Genomic DNA, 9,210 nt, shown 5'->3' on the forward strand with positions numbered 1-9,210 from the left:
CACAGCTCAGGAGACGTGTACATTATCTGCTGAGCCAGCTCCTAACCCACTGGTACAACAAATCCTTTGCTACTCTCACACAGCACAAACACCTACATTGGCAGCTTGCTCCCAATCCTTCTTTCTTCCAGAAAAAGAATAAACTGATTTCCCCAACTGATCCTAATCTTTTGAGCACCAGCTCTGCATCAGTGCTTGCTGTGTAGGGTGTGCTTTCCAGGTACAGTAAGGACTCGCAGATCCCAGAGGCACACATTAAAGCCAGCCTTTATCCTTGCAGACTGTACAGCATCAAGTACCGAAAGAACCGTTTACATGGAAGAGCGGAAGCAGCGGTGACTGTGTCACTGGAAGGATGCCTCTCCCAGCACCCTGGATTCCTCCAGTTCCCTCAGCACTGGGCTTACAAGATTCTATTGCAGGAAAAACTGTCACTTAAATATAAGTATCCAGTGTCTCAGTCAGGAAAACACTTCCAGGTGAGCAGCAGAAGAGAGCCCAAAGCAAAAGCTCCTCAGACCCATCACATCCGCTGTGGCTGTAACACTCACTAGCAAAGTCTTGCTTTTACAGTAGCTTGCTCCAAGAATGGCTCTCACCTAAAGGAAGCCTATTTGCTGCATTCTTCAGAGCTTCTCCTTTCCAGCAGCATTCATCTTGCCTGTTCCCCTCCTAAATACCACGCTCAAGTATACACAGCTGGATCCCTCCTGCTCACTGCGACTTGATATTCTAAGCGGGACGGTCTCTGTGCCTCTGTGTCAGTCCTTAGGTGTGATCAGCCCTTTCAGCTCCTTTAAGATAAATGGTGTTCCTTCTGAAGTATTTTTTTTACCATGCAAGTGCTTCAGGAAGGCAGCTGCAGCTGGCATCAGAACGCAACTGCGGCTTTTTGAATGGCTTCTTCCATGCGCTCGTACCAAGGCTGAATCTTGGTGTGAACCATCATGTCATCAAAGGCTTCCAGCCCTTCCATGACTCTGAGGACCCCATACACCGCCTGCACCAGAGCAAAAAGAACACCACCAGAGAGTCAGTGGAGAACAGCTCAGCAGCCTGGCCAGTAAGGCTCTTTCCCCATCCTACCATCTACTCCACCACTCCAATTAGCAGGGAAGACAGAAGGGCAGAAAGGTAGTTAGGAATATGCACGTTTTCCCATGAGGAACAGTGGAAATGTAAGGAAAGTCAGGATCTACATGTAGTTACGGGGCAAAAGTTCATCCCATCTCTGCATCAAGCCCTGTTGTGAAATGATTCCAAGGAAAACAGCTGATGCAAGGGATGAATCCTGCTCCAGCCCATACTGCTGCCCACGAAGGGCACCCCAGCAGCACCAAGTTTGGTAAAACTTGTGCAGATGTGAGGCTTTATTCACCAGTACATGAACCAGAGCAGTGTCTTGGCTTGTAATCTGCTTTTATCATGCTTCCACATTAACAGCAACATCCACCTGCAGACGGGAACTGCATCTTAGGAAACATTTTTCTGGAGGAAAACAACAAATATGATCCCATTTAATCTAAGTCCCCTTTGCATGGGAATCGTATTACTGCACAGAGGATGTCAACATTCATCTCACCCAACCCACCTTCTCTACCTGTATTTAATTATTTCACATACATGAGTAACTGGGTAATGTGTAATACACCAAGGAATAAACAGAGGAATTAACCCCTTACCAAGTCAGCAAGGTTCGGCTGGTTTCCACCCATGAACAGTCGGTGTTTGCCAACAGCTTTAACCCACTCATTAACTGCTTCGTACAAGTCTTCTCGGACATCATCTTGAAGGTGATGTCTGGATAAAGAAAGAACTAGTCTGAAGACACTGGTTTGTTTCTTTAACCTTTTATCATCTCTCATCTTATGGGGATGGTCCTTGTCTGGGAATCAGGAAGGTATCCAAGAGTGAAGGGGGCAGCTGGTGATTACATAGTAGATGAGTGGAGGGGTTCAGCACCTCCAGTTAAAGCAATACACTGTTACTCACATTGGATTAAATGGCTTGGCTTAAAACTCTGAGGTTCTGCCCTTTTGGGGTTCACAACTAAGGAGGTTAAGGAGCTATTCCTCTTATGTACTCAGTGCTCAGTGGTACCAACCTTTTCTTCAGCCTCTTGCTAATGAAGAACATGGCAATAGCCCCCACGTACTTGGCAAACAAACCCTCCATGGTGCCAAACTTCCCCTCACGGACAATGTAATCGAAAGATGCCAATGCTTCTCTGGGGGTACGGTAAACGTTGGGGGAGATGAGGTGAACAAGCCAATCATCTGCCCATTTTCTCCACTTCATTTCTTCCCTGCAAGCATTCAAGAGAAAGAAACTTTCAGTGAATGAGATAGAGATTTCAGGTCTACAAGAGGGAGAATGACAGCGGCACTGGGCAGAGGTTCTGACAAGGAAAAAGGTACGGAAAACTCCTGCCCAGCCCAGTACTCTGGTGACCTCTCTGAAACACACTCAGGATCGTTACCTTTGACAAGAATCCCCCAATCTTAACTAAAAGTAAGACTAAGATAGAGCTTCTCCTCCCAACATGAGAACTAAAGCAGAAAGGGAAACCAGCCCTCTATAGCATTCCCCTATGACATAAAGGAAAGGCCAAGAAGGGAACTGGAAGCAGCTGAAGGGTAGCACAACCGTGATGGTGGTAACTAGGCCATCTAACAGCACTGTTACACAACAAACACCAAACCACTCTAACTACTGAGGCTTTAAACACTAATTGCATGTGACAGGATTTGTCACCACCAGAGGGATTTTACATCCACATCATCCCTGAAGCACATAAGGAGGAGGCTGTAACCTTTCCTGGAACTTAAGGGCACTTACACTCTCACTTCTTTGACAGGATAGATTCGTTTTGTCTCCTTCTCATCCAGCATGAGCCAGTATTTATTCCCATACTCAAATACCTCCTTGCCCTGCTCAGACACAGTCTTCATAGGAGGGTAAAAGGCCACGATCTCCTCTAAGCTATTCCTTCTGTGGACAGAAACACAGTGCTGATTTGGCTGCTGCAAAACTGAGCAAGAGTAAAGGAGTTTGAAAAATACACACTTTAAAATATATTATTCTAAAACCAAGACCACAAGGTTCCAAATTCTATTTAAAATAAGTTTTGAAAAGAGACTAGAACAGCCACTTGCTAATAACTATTATTAGCACACATACCTTTGGGTCAGAACAGAAGTTTTTGCAGGCCTAAAGGCCACAGACACAGCATTTCCATTTTGTTCTAGACGTTAGAACTGCCTAATTGTAAGCTTAGTCCCAGGACTAACTTCAGTCCATATTTAAATAGGTTTTGTGCAAAAAGTAACAAAGCAAAGGTGAAAAAGTAATTCTGGCAGGTAAAAGCTTTGCTTTACTGCACATGCATCACAACGTAACAGGTATCATCCACACTATCACAGCTCAGCTGGGTCGAACACCCAGAACTTCAGAGGTCATAGTCAGCAAGACACTTAGGACCAGCTTCTAAATCTCTAGTCCTCAAGGGCCATTCACACTCAACTCTTCTCCCATCTCCCCATCTTCTTACTTGGAAATGAGATAGGTCTTTATTGCACTGATGATCACCGAGGAGTCATTCAATTGCTGAAAAACAGAATTAAAACAAGCTTCTTTTAAAAGACATTGGTGAAATTGAAAAGGAAAGTCTTCAAAACCTTGCCCCCTGTATGCTGAGGCTCCAGGTTAGTACTTGTAGCCCCTTTCCCTGCCCTGTACATCCATAGGAGTCCCTGCACATCTAAAGACAGCCCTATGTGCAAATCTCTTCTGTGATTGTTTCACAGCATCACCTCAAATTTGCCTTTCATCAGATAACCTGAATCTTGAGTGTTCTTGAAAAGTCATTCTTTTCCCACAAGACACAAGCAATACCTGTTACAACCGGAACAAATGACATGTCCTGCATAAGAGCTAATAGAAGCTAGATAATCACTGCGCTACAGTCACTACACAAACATCCCTCATAAGAAAGAGTAACAATAAGTTGTTGCTCAATCAGTCCAAGGTATAGGAAGCCATGAAGCAAGTAGCGAGTCTTAGGCTCTGAAGAGGACAAAAGATGATCTAAAGACTGCACTGCATGTGATAAACCTGAGAGACATAACACAGACAAAGCCTCCAAACCACTGCTTGTGTGGAAATCAAGCTTTCAACTTAGTAAGACTTACCAGAGGGCTTCCAGCATTGGCAAGCAGGATAGGCACCTTCCTGTAGGAAGAGAATTTGATCTCTTTCCTCATTATCGGGTTCACTTCCACGATTTCATAGGGCAGGCCATGATAATCAAGAAAAGCTCGGACTTTGCTGCAGAAAGGACACGTTTTATACTGGTAGAGAGTGAGCTGCAGGCTCCCTGCAGGCAGCTGGGGAAGGAAGAGACCAGAAGCTTCTATTTGCTACTAAAAACATAAATATTACCTCCCTTCTATTTTTCTCATTAAGTCATCATCACGGACATTCAGTTTAAACATCTGAGCATCACAGTATCTTCACTTAGAAATGCCTTCTTCAAAGGGCATCACTATTGGTTCTATTACCACCAAATACCGAGGTTTTAACCCAAATAACTTAATCTGCTGGCAACTCCTACTCGGAGCCAAGGATAAAAACCAACAACCAAACACCAAGTTAAATCCAGTTTACCCTTCTATACGCAATTGTGAAACTAAAGAAAAGCACAAGAACATCTTAATCTGTAAATCAAACCCAGAAAGGCCTTTTTAACCCGTATTTTTATCCCCTCCACAAACCTATCTGTTGAGGCCACAAGGTGGGGAGAGCATGAGGAGAGTTTGCTGTTGATTTCAGGCATGCATTTGCCCAAGTTCAGGCTCCTAGGATTACCAACCTGTGGACAACTATGATAAGGTGGGAGACCCCAGGGCAGCACACGCTGTAAGGCATCAGGTGGGGGATGCTCCCCAAGACCTCTATATTTCAGCCATCTGACAGGCCATGCCAAAGACTACTTACACATGATAAAACAACTGCAGCCATAGCACCCCAGACTGGGTTGGGTTGGAAGGGACCTTAAAGCTCGCCCAGTCCCAACCCCTGCCACAGGCAGGGACCCCTTCCACTGGAGCAGCTTGCTCCAAGCCCCTGTGTCCAACCTGGCCTTGAACACTGCCAGGGATGGGGCAGCCACAGCTTCTCTGGGCACCCTGTGCCAGCGCCTCAGCACCCTCACAGGGAAGAGCTTCTGCCTAAGAGCTCAGCTCAGTCTCCCCTTTTCATCTCATTGTGCTTCTCATTTGCAATTTATTTGGTTACACAACCCTCCGCGGGTGCTGGGTAAGGCACCAACAGACAACGCTGCTTCACATCCCCAGCAGGCTTCCACTTCCCGACAGGAACTCCGTGCACCTCCTCAGCGAGAGCGCTGCCGGGGCCTCCCTCAGCTTTATGCGGAGCAGAAAAAGCCGCTCGGTCCGCACACCGAGCAGACCCCCCCCACACCCCACCGAAGCTCTGCCTTCAGGGGCCCACGGGCTCGGCTGCGAGGGCAGGGCAGGCGCATGGGGAACCCAGCAGGGAGGGAAGGAGAACGCAGTCCGCGGGATGGGGGGAGCCGCCTCAGGCGGCGAGCGGGGCCCGGGGGAGCGTTACCTCTGCGGCCGAGTGCTCCCGCAGGCGCTGCCGCGCCGCCAGGTAGAGGCCGGCACCGCCGCCCAGCGCGAAGGCAGCGCCCAGCAGCAGGCGGCCTCCCCCGCCGCTGCCGCTGCCCGCTCCGGCCGCAGCCCCGTAGGCCCTGCACGGGGCCCGTAGCCACCAGGGCGACAGCAGCGCCGCAGCCCTCCCAGCCCTGCCGGCGGCCGCCATCTTCCCGGCACGGCGCGGGCGGGCACCGGGGAGGGCTTAAAGGGACCGCTCCGCCCCACCATGGCGGCGTCGGGTGCTCGCAGGGGTTGTGGGACCCGGGTCCGGCTAGAAGACACCTAAAGCGGTAATGGCATATAATGTGTTCTGTGAGAGCGTATCCTCCCTCTGACCAGCATGGTACCACAGTGTGGAAGTCAGAAGAGCGCTTCACACTGAGAGTCATCATCCTTTTCATTAAAGCGTGGTTATGTCTATTAATTAATCTCCAGTTCCTCTATATTGGGCCCAACACGGCAGCATGCAGCGGGGTTACCCCACAGAAAGGAGAAAAGCTGGCTGTGGTGTTAAATAAGGACATAACCTTCCCTTCTTTGCCCCAAATACCCATTTAACAGCAGTGTCCTCAAACCGGGTGCTGCTTGAATTAGTGCTCTAATTGTAAGTTATTTTCATCCCAGTGACATCAGGATGAGAAAACCACACAGCAATTGGATCTCCTGGGGGTGAGCGATGTAGGAGCGGGATGGGGCCAAAGACAAGGAAGGACAAAGTCCATTGCAGTCATTCCTTCGGGGTACAGGAGGTGTGGGGGCGCCCTGAGGGCGGTTCAAGCCGCTGAGGGGATGGAGCTGGATTGTGGAGTTCAGCAGCAAAGCCCTCGCTGCTGCAGCCTCAGCCCGGGGGCTCCTCATGGTGGAGGTGCAGCTTGTCCATATGGATGTCTTGGGAAAGAAGCGCTGGGTGCCGATGGTGGCCCCTGAGGGCAGCTTCGCTGAGTGCCCAAGTCATGGGCATAGAATCAACCAGGTTGGAAAAGCCCTTCAAGATCAAGTCACGGCCACCACTGACGCACGGCACTGCGGCCTCGTCTCCACGGCGTGTGCACACTTACAGGGACGGTGACGGCAGCCTGTTCCAATGCCTGAGCACCCTCTGGGGCAGGAATTGTTCCTCAGCTCCATCTAAACCTGCCCTGGCGCAGCTTGAGGCCCTTTCCTCTTGTCCCGTCACTAAATGCGTGAAGTGCAAGTGTGTGCTATGGCTGGGGCAGCCCGGGGATGGGGATGCGGGCACCAGGGTGCGAGAGCACAGCCTGGCACTGGGGAAGAGCCGTGCCCGCCGCTCCCGCCCGCGCCCCGCGCCCTGTCCCCTAACCACAGGTTTTACCCCCGCGCCGCCGGCCGGCCCTGCGTGACGCGCGCGGCGCCGAGCTCTCCCATTGGCTAGCGGCCCTTGCGGGGGCGGGGCCGCGCCGTGCGGGCGGTTCCGGCGCTGGGGCCGCGGTGTCCCGGCGGGATGTCGGGGCCCAACGCGGAGCCGCCCGTGCCGGCGGGCGACGGCGGGGACGGGGACAGCGACAGCTTCGGGGAGGAAGGTGCGTGGAGGCGGCCCCGGGCAGCGCCGCCCCCGGTGGGGCCGTGTGGCGCGGGGTCAGGCCCCCCCCTCTGCCCGGCGGGCTCCCGTAATGGGTTGCTGCCTCAACTGGGAGCGGGGCTGGGCCCGTCCCTGCCCGGCAATGGGACACTGAGCTCCCGCAGGCCTGGGGTGTGCGTTCCCTTCCCTTGTGACCCGTTTCTCCCGTGCTATAGCGGGTGCGTGTGACCGAGGAGGAAGATGTTTCGGTTTTGAAACGGCAGGATGCGTGACGTGCGCAGAGCTGGGAGGAGCGGCTGGGTTGGTGAGGCTGAAATCCAGCACTGCTCGGCCCTCATCACAGGACGAGTGTGCCCGGAGCACATCCTCCCCTTCCTCCTCGCTTTCTCTGTTGGCTCCAAGCAGTGCTGCAGGCAGGCACTGCGTGTGTCACCTTGGCTCTTGATGCCGGGGGGAAGAGGAGCCAGCCCCAGCCGGTGAGGTGTGGGCTTGTCCTACCCCCACTTTCCTGTCCTGCAGCTCGCAAGCCTCGCACACATCAGCCTGCGGTCACAGCTCAATGCCCGTCTCCCTGCACACGTGGCTTCAGAAAGGAACATGAGCCTGGCTCCTGAGTAACCTGTCAGCAGATTTGTCTTGTCTTTTCACTCTGGTTTTTTGTTATTCTTTGGGATTGTGTGAATATCACTCAGAGCAATCCAAAAGCAAGTGTTTCATCGCAGTAGCACAGCTATCTCCATCTGATTAACAGTACTAATACACATCACTGAAATGCCATTGTACCCAGGCTTTTACTTCTGCACTTGAAACGGGTGCTGTGAATAGGAAACTGTACCCAGAGAACCATCTGTCAGGGTCACACTGGATGAGTTCAGTTCTAATCTGAAGGACCCAAATCCTGCAGTTGAACCCTGTGCCCCACACGTCAGAAGTAACAGTGCCTCCAGCAGCACCTTTGGGCTCATCCCCGCTCATGCCACAGCAATGGCTGTGCTGCGTTGGCAGCCTGAGCCCAGCCAGGCACTTGCAAAGCACATTCCAGCCTGGGAGCCTCACACAGGTAATTAACAGAACGTTAATGTTTCACCGCAGTGCCAGAATGTCTCCATCAGGAAAGATGAGCCCCCAAGGCAGCTGAAAACGCTCACTTGGGATTTGGTGCTGTTGCAGTGTGGATTGCTGCATGCTAGCACTCAGCTACTTATATGTGATATCAGAGGCTGCTGCATACACCAGCAGTGGGTTTGGGCTGCCCAGGTACCTTGCCTCAGACCTTGGTACCAGTCCTCCAGCTGCCTGCTTGATCAGGGAACACAACACACATAGGATTGAGTTGTATTTTACTTCACCCACCCGTGGCAGATCAGGGACAGCCAACCCGTTGTGGGTGTGTTTTGCAGAGCTCTTGCTGCTGTCCCTGGCTACAGTGACAGTATACTTACATTGCTCAGTCTCTCATTTCCTTTCCTTTTAGAATACGCAGCAATAAACTCCATGCTGGACCAGATCAACTCCTGCCTGGATCACCTGGAGGAGAAGAACGATTACCTACATGCCTGCTTGAAAGAGCTGCTGGAGTCCAACCGCCAGACACGTCTGGAGTTCCAGCAGCAGAGCGAGCAGCAGAACATGGAAGCTGATGTGCAGGGATCGCAGCCTCCCAAATAGTGTCTGGCCACAAAGTCAGTATTGCTGAGGGAACTGGTCACTGATTTAAAGTTAAAACTTGAAGAGGTACCTTATGCCTGTAACTTGTTCCTTCCTGTGCCTGTGTCCTGCCATTCACCTCCATGTTGTGTTTTTCTTTAGCTGTGTGATAGGTGCAGAAGCACACAGGTGGATGGAGGGGAGCTGGTTCTTTCTGCTCCCCAACTTGGTTAAAGCTGGGTGTAAGGAAACCTGATGCCGTGCAGGTTGTTTGTGAGCAGGTCCCTCTTCACAAAGAGGAACAATTATCTTGGCTCTTTTAGACCATGAAGTCCAAGCAAGAGT

General features: G+C 51.4%; 2 protein-coding genes across 2 annotated transcripts; one reads left to right on the top strand and one right to left on the bottom strand.

Moving 5' to 3' along the window:
- Positions 1-249: 249 nt before the first annotated feature.
- On the bottom strand, positions 250-5,859 carry PTGES2 (prostaglandin E synthase 2). Its single transcript, XM_061352845.1, has 7 exons — positions 5,632-5,859; positions 4,191-4,385; positions 3,551-3,606; positions 2,839-2,991; positions 2,105-2,305; positions 1,683-1,800; positions 250-1,000 (listed from the first exon to the last, which is right to left on the bottom strand). Exons 1-7 carry the CDS (start codon positions 5,842-5,844, stop codon positions 872-874), a joined length of 1,065 nt encoding a protein of 354 aa, XP_061208829.1. The 5' UTR covers positions 5,845-5,859; the 3' UTR covers positions 250-871.
- A 1,200-nt stretch (positions 5,860-7,059) lies between these two features.
- On the top strand, positions 7,060-8,960 carry BBLN (bublin coiled coil protein). The gene is made up of 2 exons (XM_061352852.1): positions 7,060-7,219; positions 8,693-8,960. Exons 1-2 carry the CDS (start codon positions 7,141-7,143, stop codon positions 8,884-8,886), a joined length of 273 nt encoding a protein of 90 aa, XP_061208836.1. The 5' UTR covers positions 7,060-7,140; the 3' UTR covers positions 8,887-8,960.
- Positions 8,961-9,210: the final 250 nt, after the last annotated feature.

This window comes from Neopsephotus bourkii, unplaced genomic scaffold, assembly GCF_033783945.1.
Source record: "Neopsephotus bourkii isolate Nb327-2 ecotype Australia unplaced genomic scaffold, CSIRO-AGI_Nbou_v1 NB_659, whole genome shotgun sequence".
In the NCBI taxonomy this organism is placed as follows: Eukaryota; Metazoa; Chordata; class Aves; order Psittaciformes; family Psittacidae; genus Neopsephotus; species Neopsephotus bourkii.

Coding starts and splice junctions, on each gene's coding strand:
- BBLN (XM_061352852.1), top strand. CDS start 7,141: ATGTCGGGGCCCAACGCGGAGCCGCCCGTGCCGGCGGGCGACGGCGGG. Junction 7,220..8,692: donor CGACAGCTTCGGGGAGGAAG/GTGCGTGGAGGC, acceptor CTTTCCTTTTAG/AATACGCAGCAATAAACTCC.
- PTGES2 (XM_061352845.1), bottom strand. CDS start 5,844: ATGGCGGCCGCCGGCAGGGCTGGGAGGGCTGCGGCGCTGCTGTCGCCC. Junction 2,992..3,550: donor AAGACCTATCTCATTTCCAA/GTAAGAAGATGG, acceptor TTCTGTCCACAG/AAGGAATAGCTTAGAGGAGA. Junction 1,001..1,682: donor AGCCGAACCTTGCTGACTTG/GTAAGGGGTTAA, acceptor GCTCTGGTGCAG/GCGGTGTATGGGGTCCTCAG.